The sequence below is a fragment of the Phaeodactylum tricornutum genome, chromosome 20, assembly GCF_000150955.2.
Source record: "Phaeodactylum tricornutum CCAP 1055/1 chromosome 20, whole genome shotgun sequence".
Taxonomy (NCBI): Eukaryota; Bacillariophyta; class Bacillariophyceae; order Surirellales; family Neidiaceae; genus Phaeodactylum; species Phaeodactylum tricornutum.
Window position 1 is genome coordinate 77,279 of NC_011688.1, and position 17,335 is coordinate 94,613.

Here is a 17,335-nt window from a genome sequence, read left to right on the forward strand (position 1 = left end):
AGAGGGTTTGTGTCTGCGCGACGAACCATCCAATAGGTATATCATAATCGAAATCAACTGTCTTCTGACATTCGCTTCCGACTTGCACCAAACGTACCTACGCTTTGGCATAGGTCCGACGACGTGAGAGTTTCTCTGTGGCAACCGTATTGGAACACCCGACAATGGCAGGTACCAGCACTGCGTCAAGCTCTTTGGAGAAAGAGCAGAGAAATAGATCGGCGGAGCCGGAAAATCATGGACGAGAGGAGGCTGAAGGTGGAGACCGCTCCAAGAGACTAGAAGAGTCAGTTTCTCCTCCGCAGATTAAGGATGCTTCTGTATCCCAAACGTCTTCCCCTAATAGCAGCATTGGGCGAAGACGACGACAAAAGGCTGCTGCACTAGCTGCTGAATGCGCCGACGCTATTTCCACGGCACGTGCGATGGAAGAAGGAAAGCACCCTGACAAAGCGCCTGCGTCGCCGCGTTCAGGGGGATGGCAATCTTTGCTTCCCAAGCCCGTCCGAAATGTTTGGAACAACACGCTACATCATACTGTCAAGCCACCGAATGATGAAAATACGCTCCTCTTGTCCCCTAAGGACGCTGCAGCGCCAGCAGCTGTTCATTCTCCCCAACGACATCGATACTATGACCATGGTGCCAACATTGATGATCCGCTAATGCAGCAACAGCAAAATGATGATGTCAGTCTCACAAACAATGGCTTTGGCAAGGAGGCATGGAAGAAGATTGCTAACAAAGTCAATGAGGGGGAATTCTTGCTTCTATCGTCGTTCGGAAATCCTGATGATCCCAATAGTACGAGTGATCCAACGGTGACCACCCGCGAAGAAAAAATGAGGGATATGCAAAATGATATTCGCAATCGTCTCGAATTTTCCGCCACTCAGTGCATGATTGCCATTGCGCTGTATCTAAGTGTGGCTGTCATGGCGTTTTCCTTCGTCTTTGATCATTGGACAATAGTCGATAGCATGTATTTTGCCGTCGTGACGTTCACGACTATCGGATATGGCGATTTGACCCCAGATACGTACGCGGGACGGATCTTTACCTGCATCTTCGCTCTCAGCGGGGTCGCTTGCCTAGGTATCGCTCTCGGTGTGATTGGGAATCATATCATTGAAGCACAAGAAACGGCCGTATCACAAACTTCCGCACTCGCCAAAGCCCGTGTATTGACACTCTTTTCGAGCTCTACCCACATAGTGGACCACGTCCTCGAAGACCCTGAAACGGGGGAAGACTACGATCCCGATTTGTCTGCTTTTGCGCGGCACAAAGATGCTACTCCGACGTCCACATTTGGATGCTTGTCTAGGTTTACAGTTTCGTTGCAGTGTTGGAGGCTGTTATGGGAATTGGTTGTCGTGTTGGCCCTGGTCTCATTTTTTGTCGCACTCGTTGCCAGCGATCCCGGTATTGATACGACCAAATGGGGCGATGGCTTATACTACGCAATTATCACTGCCTGTACGGTTGGCTATGGTGACTTTGCACCATCGTCGCAAGCCGGGCGAGCTCTAGCTATTGTCTTCATTCCTTTGGCCGTCGGTGCCATGGGACATTTTCTTTCTATCGTCGCCAACTGGATGATTGAAGGTCGTCAACAGCGCTTTCACAAACACATGCAGGCCAAGGAACTTACGATGCAAGACTTAGAGGTAATGGATGAAGATGGAGACGGAAAAGTTACGCGAGCGGAGTTTATGGAATTCATGCTGGTCGCCATGAACGCTATTGATCAATCGTTGATTGATGAATTACGCGATCATTTTAGACATCTTGATCAAGATAATTCGGGGTCTTTAAGCCGGCAGGACTTGATTGCGGCGGCACGAAAGAAGCTACAATCACCGCACCGCAAACTAGAGCTGGCTAGGTACAAGCGAGGAGTAATCAGCCAATCGGACGCAATAGGGCAACGAAGAGAACGAGCCGGCAGTAGGGGTAGCTTTTGGGACAACCAAGGGAGCATTCTACAGATCTTCAAAAATATAAGAGAATCCGACGGCGATAGCGATCCTAGTGCGAATGAGGCAAGATTTTAAAAGGAGGCTTCTGCACGACCTAGTGTGGTAGCCCACTGTTTAGTAGTTTTTCATTTTTGAACCAGTGCATTTCTCTCCGCTGCGCTTTACTCGAAGAATTCAATCGAAGAACATTATAGATTTTCGAATTAGTGCAGCAAAGCCGTTGGAATATCATTTAATGTAAAAATAGCGTCACATAGTCGACCAACGGGGTCCTCAGTGCTTCCAAATTTTAATGGTACGGTCTTTCGAGCCTGTTGCGACACTAGCACCATTGGGGCTCCAATCTAGAGCGTAAACTTCGTCGGCGTGACCCGGCAATGTCTCACGAGCCCGTTTGCCACTGGGCATTTCCCACAGTTTCGCCGTGGAGTCTTTGCTAGCGCTCACCAAGTATCGTGAGTCAGAGCTCCAAGCTACCTGGTACACAGCCCCTACATGACCCGTCAAGGTGGTGAGAAAATCCCCCGAGAAACCATTCCAAATTTTGACCTTTTTGTCGAAACTCGCGCTGGCGAAATATCGCCCATCCGGACTAAACGCAATGTGATTCACGGCTTGTTGGTGCCCGGTCAGTCGTTTGATAGCGTGTTTACTCTCCTGAGGATGCCAGAGAAAGAGGGTGAAGTCATCCGACCCAGACACCAACCGTTCGGGGCCTTGGGCACGAAAGGCTTCGTACTTTTCTTGCGCGGCTTGTTGAGCTGCTTCCTCCGAGGCGAATTTCGTCCCCCGGTGATCGAATGGTCCGGTACGTAACACGTAGTCACTGCTAAGTGCGAGGGTGTTGATGCGATGACCGTGCCCGGTGAGGGTGCGCACTAAAATACCACGATCGACGTTCCATACTTTAATGGTACGATCCCGACTAGCACTATACAAAAATCCGTCCCCACTCCATTTGATCGATTCGACGGAATCGGTATGACCGGATAAGGTCAGATTTTGAGCCTGCGTCCGTACATTCCATATTTTGATGGTGCCGTCCTTGCTACTTGTGGCGAGTCGATCGCAGGCGGCGTTCAAGTGCATCGGTTCCCAGGCCAAAGACGTTATCCATTGACGGTGTGCCTTGACCGCTTTCCCTACGGCTTCCCCTTTAGTGGGATCCCAAACAATCCATACTCCGTTTTTATCAGCCGATACGAAGCGTTTCCCGTTGGGAGCCCAGGCAACACAAAGGACGTGATTCTTGTGCTGTTTACAAGTATACTTGGGTGTGGATGTATGCACATCCCAAAAGCGTACCGTAGTATCACCCCCACCAGACGCTAGCATTTGTCCATCCGGGGCGTACTGTACGTGCAAAACTGCTTCCGTATGTCCTGGCAGAGTATCTGTACACCGCGTGACGGGACGGACCCGAAAGACGGCCAGCGGTTGATAGGTGAGCTGCAAGACGTCTTCGGTACTGATAGCGTGTTGTTGGAGTAGGTCCGAGAGTGTATGCGTGATTTCGACATCATCTTGCACACCATTCTTCAAGATTGTAGCGTAAAAGCTGTAGGGGATCTTTCCGGCTCCTTGCTTTTGTCGCTGCTGCTCATCGTGACTATCGCTGTTCTCGAGGAGCGAATGCACAAGCGCGGTCAAGTCGTCGATCGTCGACTGGGTTGGTAAATCCAGCGTCTGCGCGAGGTCTTCCCCCTGACGATTACGAAACTGAACTTGGATGTTGGTCGGAACATCTCGGGATGCATCGTCTCCGTCGTCGAGCGTGGTACGGTACCGTTTGGAAGGCGTCGAATAGCGGTACCCGAGATTGTTGGGGTTGTTGACGCCTACTAGACTTCCCGCCCACGCAATGCCACCAGCGGTACTAGCACTAGCGTTCGGTGCGGCGACAGTTGCTGTTGATGCTCGGTCCGTCATGCTATGGAACAACAATAACAAGGTAAAACAGATGGAAACGAAACAAGGAGATGTTTTTTTCACTTTCGGTTTGCCGTTTCAAGGAACAATTTGTTCCGGCTTGTAGCTTCGTTTGGGTGGTGGAGGACGCACTCGTGAGTGCATCCAGATTTCGTTCCCGACTTGGTATGTCTTCGTTTACTGTGCTTCTGTTGGTCAAAATATGTAAGCTGCGACAAAAAGCAAAATAAGGTTGATTGGTCTATGTAGTGTCACAAGTTTTTACCAAGGAAAGCTTACCAAGTTCCCCTCATTTTTGCGGAATTTGGTAAGGTACAAGAAATCCTGGAAGGAATGTCAACAACGATAGCGACAAACTCGTGGTTTTTGATAATCTCTCAAGATCCAAGACGAATTGCTGATTCACACAAATACCGATTGACTGAATCGTTCGTTCATACTGATCTTCGTTGCAGGAAACGTCCAAAGCATAGAAGGCAATAGCTTCAGAGTATTATTTAGAGCGATCATGTCCCGCCACGGAGATATCTCGAGTTCTGAGGGTACGTGAGCTTCTTGCTTCTCCCACGCCATCCAATGTCGTCCTTTCTCATTGTCTCTCGAGTACCGTGGAAGTGTAGCTCCCAACCTATGTATCGGTGCTTCTGTAAACTCTTTATTACACACATTGTGTCGTCGCTCATTGTTATCTCTCTCCTTCTTTTCGTCGCGTTAGACACGGTCGGTGTCTGTGTCTTCCAATATCCGATGCCTCGTATGCATACCAACGACGAAGTAATGGAGAATGCCGCCAAGATCTGCGAAATCGTCAAGGGTACCAAAAAGGGATTACCTGGCATGGATTTGATTGTTTTTCCGGAATACAGTACCATGGGTATCATGTACGACCGTGACGAAATGTTCGACACGGCTTGTCAAATTCCTGGACCTCTTACCGACATGTTTGCCGAGACCTGTATTGAGGCCAAAGTCTGGGGCGTGTTTAGTTTAACTGGTGAGCAGGTACGTAACAAGCAGTCATGCTTTTGCGTCTGAACAGTGGGGGGAGTGCCACCACTCCCACGTTTTGATTTGACAATCGATACTCACATGGAGCCGGGGTACCTGTACCCGTGCATTCGCGCGCATGTAGCACGAAGATCATCCCAACAAAAACCCGTACAACACGCTAGTCTTGATCAATGACCAGGGGGAAATCGTGCAAAAATATCGGAAACTGCTGCCCTGGACACCCATTGAGGGCTGGACCCCAGGAAATCTTGGCACCAGCGTCGTCGATGGTCCGAAGGGTATGAAAGTCAGCATGATTATCTGCGACGACGGCAACTATCCTGAGATTTGGCGTGACTGTGCCATGCGCGGTGCCGAACTGATTATTCGACCACAAGGTACGATAGCCTGGCCTATAATGACCGTTTTGGCAACGTTTCTCTCTCACACATCCACTTACTCTTCCTGGGTAGGCTACATGTACCCGGCCAAGGAACAGCAAGTGCTGGTGAGCAAAACCATGGCGTGGTGCAATAACGTGTATGTGGCAGTGGCAAATGCGGCTGGGTTTGACGGGGTGTTCACATACTTTGGTCACTCCGCGATTATCGGTTGTGACGGGCGCACCTTGGGCGAATGTTCGACAGAAGTCAACGGCATTCAGTACGCTCAACTTAGTATTTCCGGAATCCGGGACGGACGAGCCAACGACCAATCTCAGAATCAGCTCTTCAAGCTACTTCATCGAGGCTATACCGGTGTTTACGCCAATGGTGACGGAAGCAAGGGTGTGGCGGAATGTCCGTTTGAATTCTATAATACCTGGGTGACGAATCCGTTGGAAGCTCAGCGTATGTCGGAAAACATCACGCGTAAAACAATCGGAGTGGCGTGTAAGTATTGCCTAACTCTGATGGATGACGGCTGAAGTAAATCAAAGCTGAAACGACATCACTGACAAACGTTTCTTCTCCATCACAGGCTGCCCCGTTGCAGGGATTCCGGCGCCTGTTGAGGAAGAGGATTGTGAGCTTACCCACGAGTTGAATCTCCAGTAGGGCTGGTCAGTCTGTTACTAACAAGTATTGCGTGTTGATCAACAGGCGAAATTTCGTATGTAAGATTGCCGTTAATTAATATAGTTTGTTGAAGCACTGCATTATTCTTGTGAAACTGTGGCAAAACCCATGGCAACTCGAGCGCTGTGCAGGGTCCTCTGCGCTACCTCGGAAGCGACGTCCGCTCCTTCCTTTAACACAGCTTGCAGGTATTCTTCGTCGGCACGTACGGCGTGATACCGCTTCTGAATCGGTTCCAGGTGATTGACAATCGCGTCGGCCAAGATGGGCTTGAAATCGCCCCAGGTGAGGTCTCGGACTTGTGCCAATATATCGTCGCGGGTGCGATCCGGTTGAACGGCGGCAAAAATGTTCAATAGATTGGTAGCTTCTGGTCGTTCCGGATTGTCCCATTCGATGCCTTTGATTGCATCCGTTTTGCATCGCTTGACCTTTTCTCGAATGACGTCAGGAGGATCCAGAACGTTGATGCGACTGCCGTCGTTCACGTCCGATTTGGACATTTTGGAGGTACCGTCCTGCAAACTCATCACGCGAGCCCCTTCCTTGACAATCATGGCTTCAGGTTCGACAAAGACGGGGCGGGAAGGGATGCCGGCCGCCTTGCAGCGCTTCTTGTAGGGATTGCCCTTGCAAAATAAATCATGAAAGCGACGCGTGGTATCGCGAGCGAGTTCCAAATGCTGCCGCTGGTCTTCACCGACCGGAATTTTGTCGGCTTGGTACAAGAGAATATCGGCCGCCATGAGACTTGGGTACGTAAACAAGCCGGTGCCGACCGATTCGCCCTGTTTTTTGGCCTTGTCTTTGAACTGAATCATGCGCTCCAACCAGTTCATGGGGGTGATGCACATGAGCAACCAAGCAAGTTCGGCATGCTGCGGAACGTGAGACTGGACAAACACTTTACTTTTTGTAGGATCAATACCGGCCGCTAAATACAAGGCGGCACTGGACAGGGTGGACTCACCCAAGTCCTGGGGATTGTGGGGCATCGTAATGGCGTGCAAATCGACGACGCAAAAGAAGTTTTCAGTTTGGATTACATTCCCTTCTTCGTCTTGCGTGTCTGGGGCATTTTGGAAATCGACCCATTGTCGAATGGCCCCTAAATAGTTGCCCAAATGTAACGTGCCAGTGGGTTGTACCCCGGAAAGGACACGTTTGGTAATCACCCGGGGTTTCTTTTCGTTGGATGCCGTTTCGGTTGCTTGGTCAGCCGTAGCGCTAAAATGTCGCGTTGCCGTTGCCAACGTACGAGAAGTACGGTGTCGCACACCGACGGAGAGCGCAGTGACGGATCGGAACGAGAGGCTGCTACTGCTGGAAAGCATCAAGGTGACGGCGATGGAGCCAAACTTCATTCTTGTGGGTCGGCGGGAAGAGTCACTGCACAAAGCGCAAGAGCGAGCCAACGGCAAGTTCAATTCGAGCCGTTCGTGGAAGGTTACCAGTAGAGAACTAACGAGAGGAGGGCACTGGTCAACCTCGGGACGAACAGGTGGATCCTTTCGCCCGGTCGTTTCTATGGAACCAAGGGTTCGATGCACAGAATGCAGTTGATGTTGATGGGTGGGTGAGAACAGAGCAACACACCGCGTGTGTTGTATTTTCCCTTGAACCCTGTCTTTGTCTCAGGGTTTTGCGGATGACGGGGCAGCTGACGTACGCGTCCTCTACGATTCAAATCCTTTCGCGAAATAGTGTCCCGTGAAATTGATACCTTTCTGTTACGCTCTCAACAACAAATACGTTCGAGGTACAGAGGACGAGAGACTACGTGCTCCGGAAGGTTGGAATCTAGATGCAAGAATTGCAATAGCGGAGCAAAACAATCATGCTGCTGTGTGTAGGTGTAATCAATAGATAGTTTAGTGGCACAACGTGTTCCGATGTGTGCTCGCGGTTAGTACTGCACGGGGTCCAAAAGCGAACCGGCCACAACGGCGGCAACGGCGGCCAGCGCCATGGCACCGGCCGCCAAGACGGCACCTCTCTGTTCCTCGTCCGTCTCCACATCGACCAAACATTGGCTCATGTCATTCTCCAAACCGCTTTCTTCGCACTCGGTGATACGGTAGAACCAACTGCCGTAGCCCACATTTTCGTCGAGGTATCGATAGTCTCCTCCCTCGACTCCTTTGGAAACTAGGGGACCGTAGGTTTCGTACGACGCCAGAACTTCAAAATCTGGCTGCTTGGCGGCCCGGCGCTTGATGATGAATCCCTTGGTGGATGTTTCGCCCCCCGTCGACCACTCCAACTCTACGGAAGTCCCGTCCACGACTTTACTCTTGAGTCCTGTCCCGGAGAGTTCCTGTACCGTACTATCCTTGAGCAGGGCACCCCGGACGGTGAGTTCCTCGTCTCTTCGGCGACGGCGGACTTCGGCCTTGTCGCGCATGATTTTCCGTATCTCGTTCTCGTCGTTCTCGGTGATGCCCATCCAGGGAGCGTACTCGTTTCCGCGTTCACTGCGGAGATTCGAAATGATCTTGTTCTTCTTCAAGGCTTTCTGCACCATCGCTTCGACTTCTTCCTCCAACGACTGGTCGTCCTTGGTAGTTTTGGTCGCTTCGGGAGTCTGCGTCTCATCGGACGACGCAAAGAACATGCCGCCCTTATCGTCCGCGAGTACGGTCTTCGTCGGGACGACAAAGGGTTTCCCGCAACGCGGTGCCAACGGAGCAAACGCGTGTACCGCGGTGAAGGTCAACGTAGAGGCCAACACAAATTTCATGATACTACACCGAATATTAAATACTGGTAGAGAAGGACTGAACGCGCACAAGTAAGTAAGTGTATTATTTGTGTTTATCGTGTTGCGTGTTTGTGTGGACCAAGAAACATCGTTAGTGGAAAGCGCTCATGGCGACCCGTAGTTCCTAAAACGTGTCCGTTCGTCACGAACCAAAACCGCTCGATGAGGCAGATTCACAGTCATCGACGTGACTGTCAATACTGATAGATTTTTTGCCCGTGGAGCTTAACCGTCGCTGGTCAATCAGTGGGGTCGGTCAGGTTTGGTTCGCATACCATCATACCCCGTTCGGTCTGTCGTGCCAGTGACGACACTGGATGACGTGTTGCACGAGGCCCTACTGTAGGTTCTGGAAGGGTTGGGGGAAAATCCCGAATTCGAGAGACCGAAGCGATTCCGAGGCGACGTACAGGCACCGGAACGGGCACCGACAGACTCCCAATCACTTTTACCGTAGATTGCCAACGAACACAAAGAGCTTACTAACAGTAACCCGAAATTGAAATACTCACGCGCACGTTTCGTTGTCCCTCTCCCTCGGTCCATCACAATATTGACCGAGACCTTTCCGGCATACTTTGTGTTACTGTGTGAATTGTATGTACCAGATCGACCTACTTTAGCTACAACAATAACAAAAACTGCAACGGACTGCAACAACAGCAACAATAACAACAGTACCGTCGACAGCGTTCGTAGCAATTGCAGTAGTATGGCGCGAGGAAAGAAAAAGGGCGGACGTCGGGGAGACTCGAGCGACGAAGATCACGACACGAGTAATCCAGCGCCTCCGGCTTCCACGGCTCCTCCCGCCGGTCCTTCCAAAAAGTCGCGCAAGGAAAAACGGCAACAAAAGAAGTCACAGCATGTGGAAGACGAAGATAATGGATCGGTGGACGGTGCGGATCAATTGGCGGCACTCATCGCCGGTACCCAGTATGGGAGCGACAGTGATGACGATGATGACGCCCACGATCCCTACGTCGCCCCACCTGCCTCACAAAACAACAAAGGTAAACATCAGAAAAAAATCAATGCCAAGCCTAAAGTACATTTTCAACCCTCGAGCGACGAGGACGATGATCAAGATGTGGACGAAAACGAAGAAGCGGACAACGCTAGCGTCGCGGATCAGGACCAGGACGAGGACGAGAGTGTCCCACAGGTTGCATTCCAAATGGCGGATGACGACTGGGGTACTGGCAGTAGCACCAAAAAGAAGAAAAAGGAAAAGAAAGAAAAGAAGGAGAAAAAACACAAAAAGGAAAAGAAGAAGAAAAAGAAAAAGTCTTCCAGTGACGAGGACGAAGATTCGCCAGTCGAAGACCTTACCGAAGCCGTAAACGACCTAAACATTACGCACGATGAGCCCAAGAAAAAGACAAAGTTCGAACTACAAATGGAAGCCGCAATGAAGAAGAAAGAGCAGGAAAAGGTACACGAAACCCCTCCCACGATCGAAAAGACGAAAAAGTCAAAGAAAGAAGCCGTTCCGGAACCTCAACCGGAACCCAGGGACGAAGAAACCCTAGACAATCACGAAGAACTCATGTATGGTGCCCCCGACGACAAGGTATGGTCCGATAAGAGTCACGCACAGCGCGATGCCGATGACGCCGAACCGGAAGATCATCACGGTCTCATGTACGGACCGGATGGCAAAAAACTCAGCAACAAAGAGCGCAAACGCCTGCTCAAGGTTAAGTTAGCCGAAGAGCGAGAAGCGGCATACGAAGCATCCGCATCCAAAGCTTCCAAGGAAGGGGCTCAATTTGCTTGTTCACAAACTGCCGTCAACGAGAAGGACCCGCAATGGGAAAACTCGCTGGACGTCAATATACCAAATTTTAGTATCAGTGCGGCCGGAAAAATCCTCTTCAAGGATGCCTCACTGACAATTGGACATGGTCGTCGGTACGGACTGGTTGGTCCCAATGGACGCGGAAAATCTACACTTTTGAAAATGATTCATTCGCGCGATCTCAAGCTCCCGCCTCGCATTGACTTCTTGTACGTTGAGCAGGAAGTGGTCGCTGACGACACACCCGCAGTTGAAGCCGTTCTTAGAGCTGATACGGTGCGCTGGAATCTCATGGAAGAAGAAAAGACTCTGATGCAAGCCGTGGATGCTGGTGACGAGTCGGTCGAGAAGATTGAACGTCTGCAGCAAGTCGTGGACGAGTTGACCGCCATGGGAGCAGATTCGGCCGAAGCCAAAGCCCGTCGTATCCTGTACGGTCTCGGGTTCACTATGGACATGCAAACAAAGCCGACCAAGATGTTTAGTGGAGGGTGGCGCATGCGTATTTCGCTGGCACGTGCGTTGTTTGTTGAACCGACACTGCTCATGTTGGACGAACCGACGAATCACTTGGATTTGAACGCCGTAATCTGGCTCGACGAGTACCTGCAAAGATGGAAAAAGACTTTGTTGGTGGTATCCCACGACCAGGATTTCTTAAACAGCGTTTGTCAGGAAATGTTGCATATCGAGGACCTCAAACTAATTTCTTACAAGGGTAATTACGACAGTTTTAAAAAGGCCGAAGCGACCAAGTTTCAGCAACACATCAAGGCGTACGAAAAGCAGGAAAAGCGTCTGCGGGAATTGAAAAGGTCGGGACAATCCAAGAACAAGGCACAGGAAACTGTCAAGAAGAGCTCCAAGCGAGAAGCTGGTGCGCGGAGTCAAAAGTTGAAAAACCAGGCAATTGCTGCGGGAACGGAAACGGCGGAACTATCGGAGCTCATTCATCGGCCAAAGGAATATCAAGTCAAGTTCGAATTTTCTGAGGTGAACGAGCTTACGCGCCCCGTGATTGAAGTGAACAACGTGCATTTCCGTTATTCACCAAAGCATCCCGTCATCTTTGAAAAGGTCGACTTTGGAATTGACATGGACAGCCGAATAACCATTGTCGGCCCGAATGGTGCCGGCAAATCAACGTTGCTGAAATTGTTGACGGGAGCGCTGAACGCGACGGGGGGCGACGTCCGTCGCAATGGGCGCTTACGAATGGGTATTTACGATCAGCATTTTGTCGATCGACTACCGATGAATAAAACACCAGTGGAACACTTGCGAGATCGTTTCGAAGAAGAAACCTACCAATCGGTACGCAATCGTCTCGGAAAGTACGGCTTGGAGGGACACGCACACGAAGTCGTGATGCGCGATTTGAGTGGTGGCCAAAAGGCTCGAGTAGTTTTTGTCGAACTGAGTTTGCAGTGCCCGCATGTGCTTCTGTTGGATGAACCGACAAACAATCTCGGTACGTATCGTCAAGGAGATGTGCCTCGTCGACTTGTGTCTTGTGTGTACTAATAAATGTCAACATTCATCTGATATTCGATTCGTTTCACTTTTTGACTGCAGATATCGAATCCATTGACGCGTTGACCGACGCGATCAACGCATTCAACGGAGGAGTAGTCGTAGTTACACACGATCAGCGATTGATTGAAGAATGTGAATGCACCTTGTGGGTTGTCGAAAAGCAAGGGGTCACGGAATGGAAGGCTGGCTTTGACGATTACAAGGAGAACATTCTGCGTGAGTTGGAAGAAGAAGTAGAACGGGAGGCAGTGATTCGGAGACAAAAGATTGACGCTGCGGCTATTGCTCGTGCCGAAAAGCTGGCCCGACTGGCAAGCAAAGTCAAAACCACGAAGAAGTAAACATTACCGATTGAGATACTGGCATTTCAAAGTGACGATAGTAGTCCAGTACAGACGGCTAGATACAGATATGCACAAACGTCTAGATACAGTTGTAAGGAGCCAATATGGCAAACTCGCTACTGTAAATGATTAGCTCTTTGAATACAGTTGTTACTCTATAGAGACGCAACTTATACTAATAGGTTGCGTGAGTGGATTCGCGACCAGCAATGGAGTCTAGAGTAGCTCCTTTTAAGAGACCAGACAATCATCCGCGGTGATACGGTATCTCCCAAGGGTGCCCTCAGCCGACAAGGACCGTTCTTGCTTCACGACGGCATCAATGGCGTTTATCTTTGTATATGGACTGGTTGGATTATCCGTTGTTGCAGTGGATGATGGCCGCCGATAAGACGTCTACCATTATAAGATTCCAAACAATGATGGGGTCTTTGTGTTCAATTCGTTCCACCCTATGGTTGCTCCGAACAACTTTCTCCATCGACACGGGTGCCGCCTTCTGCACCATTGCTGAGAGGAGGAAGGGGCGTGGGTGTACGCAACCACTGCGACGCCTTTTGTTCCACGAGCGGTCGCAACCAGGTCGTGGCCCGGGGCATGGCCCGTTTGGCGGTATACTCTACGATAAAGCTCGGCAGCACGGAAGATACCTTTACTTCACAGAGCAGCCAAACGCGCGTCACGTGTGCCCCGCGACCGTCCGGATTGGACTGGGTGTGCCAAATGCCCTTGGCGTCTTGCAGGACGACATTTTTGCAGGCCTTGTCGAGGGTGAATTCCATAAAGTGTCCATCGGGATGTGGCACGTACTTGTGTATGGCGGCAATGTTGAGTTGGAATTTACTCAGTACGAAATTAGCGCGGGTGACACTGGCGTTGCCGTAGTGTCGCGTTTCCTTGCCCGTACCAGGCAGTAAGGGTTTTTCGGCAATATAGGAGCTTTTGAGATGCGTGTTGGTAAATATGCGCATGGAACGGACGGTACCAATGTTTTCGGGGTAGGCTTCAAAGTCCAGGAGACATTCCCAGACGACGTAGGGCGGTGCTTCCACATCCAAAACAACGTAGCCGGATCCTTCTCGACCCATTTTGGACTGTTCCTGTATCCGTTCACCGTTGGCGAGTGCCCGCCGCTGTTGGGATGAAAGATTGGGGAGGGCAAAGGGAAGAGGCTCAATGGTTTTGTTGTCGTTGTCGTCGGAATCAGGAATACCAGTGTCGGCGGAGAGAAAATTGTCGGCGGGTGTGGGAGTGGGTGAAATGGACGTGGGCAGTCGTCGTGTGGATGACGTCGTGGTGGAAAGGGGCGTACGGACAAGAACCAGTTCGGTATCGGTTCCGTTGCGCAAGGCGGCTGCCGGTGATTTCTTTTGGTAGACAAAGTCGGCATCCTGATCTGTGTAGCCCGCCAGTGAGGCTGCCTGTGACACCACCAAATCGTCATTGACGGTATCGGAACTGTTGCGGACTCCGGTGCGGTTGCGGGCCTTTTGGAGAACGGCCTTGACTCGTTTACGGACACCGAACCGTGAACCATCATTGTTGTTATTGTTGTTAATACTGTTGCTCCGCACCGAAGTGACTTTACGACTCCAAGTGGACGTCGAGGGTTCTTCCTTGGTAGCGTGTAACGAACGTTGAGAAGGTCGGCCTTTAAGAGAATTCCAGAATGCCACGTTCCGACTGTTACTGGGAGACGAAGGACCGAAGCGGGTCCAAGGTTGCGCCAAGCCGTCACTGAAGGTCGGCAAGACGGAGGATGACCAGAGACAGAACAAAGTAGCTATGGAGATTCTTCCCCAGCACAAGGCTGAGGTTGGTGATCTCCGTCGGCGTGGGGCTGAGTGTGAAAGTGACCCTTTGACGGCAGTCATCGTCACTAAGGCTGATGTTGTTGTGGTCATCGTCCTGGAGATTGTGAAAGGCATCTGGTCACTGATAAAGTTCGTTGGGCAAAATTGGGAACGCGAATCCGTTGGTAGAAAGAATAGGAAACTGTGAGGTGGTCGAACAGTACGATGATGGAGGACAGATCGTCTGATGATACGTAGAGACGGAGTGAGAATCGAAGAGTCTCCCGAAAGGCGAGATTCGCGGGAGATGCTATCCGTGATGGGTCGTTTCGGTTGACTGTTGTTTCGTCTGTCGATGGACTGAGACGAAAGCGTGTGATGGCTCGAACGTTGGTTCGTTCGTTTGTTCGTTCGTTGGTTGAAACGGTGATTGATACCAAGTGAAAGCTACTGCTTTGGCTGTGATTCCAGTTGCATACGATTCGTTACTAATGTAAGTAGGAAGAGATACGACGAGTGTAGTTGGTCAAGAGTTGTGGGGAAAGTGGTTGTTGTAGTAACTGTAGGGAAGAATCAAGAAACCGTAGGTACGTAGACTTTCGATTCGAGTCGTTCCTCCCGAGTGGCGCGTGGTATACCACGATACTGATAGTGTAGCTGACTGACAGTGACTGACTGACTGACTGTGAGAGAGAACGTTGCGAGAAAAAGTGTTCGTTTGGGGTTCTCCCGAAAAAAAAAGGGTCGTGGTTGCACGCGGTACGGTAGCGCTGCTTTGGCTGTGTTGGGAAACACGGGCAACGCGTCCGTGTCGTTGGTACGAGGACCGAAGGACCGACGAAAGAGTCACTTTGGTGGCTTTCCCTACGAATACTTTTATTGGTAGACGGAACCTCTTCGGACCGTCCCTTATTTCTCCCTCTGCGTTGGTTCGGTGCACGCGTCGTCGTCATCCGTACCGAGAACGCGTCATCTAGTACGACACTTTACGAATGTCGTATGCTCTGTCTGTGGGATGCTCTGTCTGTCGTCCTGCACGTATGTCTGTCTGTCTGTCAGTCTGTCCCAATGGACCCTCCGTACGGACCCCCGGAACTGACGTCATCCCCTCCAGTGGCGTTTTCGTGGACTGACGTCATTTTCAAAATGCGGAATGGGGAGTTGTCCTTCCCATCCGAATGCTTTTTTAGGTTATAGTTCGTAGATTCACCACGTACGAATGACTACCACTCGTCGGTACCGGCGGCGTGGTTTTTTTCTCGACACTACTAGTAAGAAGAGATAACAACCACCCACCCTTCGTCTCGAGCGTAGCGAGCTCGTAGGGTCGAATTTCTGGCCTCACTCCTCTCGCTCCTCCGACCGTTTCTGCACACGTTTTCACTACTACGAGCGAGCAAGTACCTACCACTTACATTTAGCTAGAGTAGTTAGTACTGGTATGTTCTACTTGCCTATATAAATGTAGTATAGACGAGACCGCTAACCAACCAACCCACCAACCACCCACCAGTCGAACCGAGGGGACTCGTCATTCGATTTTGTGGTTTTCTCCCCTCCTCTCTTCTACGCGCGTGGTGCCGCAGCAACGACGCATCTTCCACACACTCTCACACACACACTTTCGCGAGAAACTCTCCTTGCCAGTCGTCGGTCTAGGTATGTATACCAACCTCTTTCGTTCCTCTTCCGTATCTACTCACGGGAGATCTAGAAACTGGGTTTGAGTGTTTGTGTTGGTGCTCCCGCAAGCAAAGCGGAGGATGCGCGTGCCGTCTCGATGAAAAGCAAACCCGACGGACATGCGAGAGAAAAGCATTCCGCCAGGGTCGTTCGAGTCTCACAGCAAACACGTACGGTCAAAACGTCAAGACAGTGTGTTTGCATAGGCACGCATGATTCATGCGTACATACAATGTGCATTATGAATACGAGAAACCAGTGCGGCTGTGTTTGGTCATTTGCAAGGAGTGTGTGGCGTTGATCTGGTCGTGCGTGTGTGCATGTTTGTGTACTCTTGCTCGCTCCAGTGTTGGCGTTTTTAGACAATGCTACAATCCCCTCTCACACTTGTACCCATACGTGTTCTCTGCAGCAGTTCTACCTACTCTTCATTCCCCCCAACATGTCCAGTTCTACCGAGTTTCTCGTCAATTTCATGGCCGGTGGTGTGTCCGGTGCCGTGGCCAAGACTGCTACAGCACCCATTGAGCGCGTCAAGCTCCTCATCCAGACGCAGGACGCCAACCCCAAGATTATCTCTGGAGAAGTCGCCCGTTACACCGGAATTGTCGACTGCTTCACCCGCGTCACCAAGGAACAGGGATTCAAGGCCTTTTGGCGTGGAAACTTGACCAACATCATCCGTTACTTTCCCACCCAGGCTTTCAACTTTGCCTTTAAGGATACCATCAAGGCAATGTTCCCCCGGGCCGATAAGAACACCGAATTCGCCAAGTTCTTTCTCATCAACATGGCATCGGGTGGTCTGGCCGGAGCCGGATCCCTCATGATCGTCTACCCCCTGGATTACGCCCGTACCCGTCTCGCCTCCGACGTCGGAACCGGCAAGCAGCAGTTCAGCGGACTCATGGACTGTCTCAAAAAGACCGTCGCCTCCAGTGGCGTGGGCGGACTCTACAACGGTATCGGAGTCAGTGTCGTCGGGATCATCCCCTACCGTGGAGTCTACTTTGGTCTCTTCGACACCCTCTCGGGATACAACCCCTACCAAAAGGACGAGAATGGTCTCTTGCGTGCCGCCTCCAAGTTCGCTTGCGCCCAGAGTTCCGCCATCTGCGCCGGATACGCCTCCTACCCATTTGATACCGTCCGTCGTCGTCTTCAGATGCAGTCCGAAAAACCCAAGGATATGTGGGTCTACAAGGGCACCGCCGACTGCTTTACCAAGATCGTGGCCCAAGAAGGAGCCGGAGCGCTCTTCAAGGGAGCCGGCGCCAACGCACTCCGTACCGTCGGAGCCGCCATGGTCCTGGTTCTCTACTCCGAAATCACCGCCGCCTTTAACGACAAATAAGTACGGGACGTACCCTGAGAAAAATACCCGATACGAACGTTTACCTAAGACCAAATCATTTGTGATTTCATTCGTTATCGTAC

At 51.0% G+C, this 17,335-nt stretch overlaps 9 protein-coding genes across 9 annotated transcripts; 5 read left to right on the forward strand and 4 right to left on the reverse strand.

Annotated features, from left to right (window-relative positions):
- Positions 1-899: 899 nt before the first annotated feature.
- Positions 900-1,841, forward strand: PHATRDRAFT_3676 (predicted protein; the record flags this gene model as incomplete). Its single annotated transcript, XM_002183507.1, has 2 exons — positions 900-1,179; positions 1,291-1,841. Coding segments are annotated over 2 exons (831 nt in total), but the record flags the coding sequence as incomplete, so codon positions are not given.
- A 414-nt stretch (positions 1,842-2,255) lies between these two features.
- Positions 2,256-3,926, reverse strand: PHATRDRAFT_22868 (predicted protein; the record flags this gene model as incomplete). Its single annotated transcript, XM_002183633.1, has 1 exon — positions 2,256-3,926. Exon 1 carries the CDS (start codon positions 3,909-3,911, stop codon positions 2,256-2,258), a length of 1,656 nt encoding a protein of 551 aa, XP_002183669.1. The 5' UTR covers positions 3,912-3,926.
- Positions 3,927-4,394: 468 nt separating this feature from the next.
- On the forward strand, positions 4,395-5,959 carry PHATRDRAFT_54969 (aliphatic amidase; the record flags this gene model as incomplete). Its single annotated transcript, XM_002183508.1, has 5 exons — positions 4,395-4,453; positions 4,627-4,913; positions 5,044-5,299; positions 5,375-5,794; positions 5,883-5,959. The coding sequence occupies exons 1-5, from the start codon at positions 4,420-4,422 to the stop codon at positions 5,957-5,959; spliced, it is 1,074 nt and encodes a 357-aa protein (XP_002183544.1). The 5' UTR covers positions 4,395-4,419.
- A 101-nt stretch (positions 5,960-6,060) lies between these two features.
- Positions 6,061-7,143, reverse strand: PHATRDRAFT_15595 (predicted protein; the record flags this gene model as incomplete). Its single annotated transcript, XM_002183634.1, has 1 exon — positions 6,061-7,143. A coding segment is annotated over one exon (1,083 nt), but the record flags the coding sequence as incomplete, so codon positions are not given.
- A 697-nt stretch (positions 7,144-7,840) lies between these two features.
- Positions 7,841-8,720, reverse strand: PHATRDRAFT_48938 (predicted protein; the record flags this gene model as incomplete). The annotated part of the gene is made up of 1 exon (XM_002183635.1): positions 7,841-8,720. One exon carries the CDS (start codon positions 8,718-8,720, stop codon positions 7,887-7,889), a length of 834 nt encoding a protein of 277 aa, XP_002183671.1. The 3' UTR covers positions 7,841-7,886.
- A 610-nt stretch (positions 8,721-9,330) lies between these two features.
- On the forward strand, positions 9,331-10,214 carry PHATRDRAFT_48939 (predicted protein; the record flags this gene model as incomplete). Its single annotated transcript, XM_002183509.1, has 1 exon — positions 9,331-10,214. A coding segment is annotated over exon 1 (759 nt), but the record flags the coding sequence as incomplete, so codon positions are not given.
- Positions 10,215-10,383: 169 nt separating this feature from the next.
- Positions 10,384-12,419, forward strand: PHATRDRAFT_51174 (predicted protein; the record flags this gene model as incomplete). Its single annotated transcript, XM_002183510.1, has 3 exons — positions 10,384-11,297; positions 11,358-12,013; positions 12,118-12,419. The coding sequence occupies 3 exons, from the start codon at positions 10,384-10,386 to the stop codon at positions 12,417-12,419; spliced, it is 1,872 nt and encodes a 623-aa protein (XP_002183546.1).
- Positions 12,420-12,874: 455 nt separating this feature from the next.
- On the reverse strand, positions 12,875-14,296 carry PHATRDRAFT_48941 (predicted protein; the record flags this gene model as incomplete). The annotated part of the gene is made up of 1 exon (XM_002183636.1): positions 12,875-14,296. The coding sequence occupies one exon, from the start codon at positions 14,294-14,296 to the stop codon at positions 12,875-12,877; it is 1,422 nt and encodes a 473-aa protein (XP_002183672.1).
- Positions 14,297-15,925: 1,629 nt separating this feature from the next.
- PHATRDRAFT_22873 (predicted protein) lies at positions 15,926-17,321 on the forward strand. The gene has a single exon (XM_002183511.1). The coding sequence runs from the start codon at positions 16,341-16,343 to the stop codon at positions 17,250-17,252; it is 912 nt and encodes a 303-aa protein (XP_002183547.1). The 5' UTR covers positions 15,926-16,340; the 3' UTR covers positions 17,253-17,321.
- Positions 17,322-17,335: the final 14 nt, after the last annotated feature.

Bases quoted from the DNA above. Each gene is read 5' to 3' on its own strand.
- PHATRDRAFT_22873 (XM_002183511.1), top strand. From the start codon at position 16,341: ATGTCCAGTTCTACCGAGTTTCTCGTCAATTTCATGGCCGGTGGTGTG.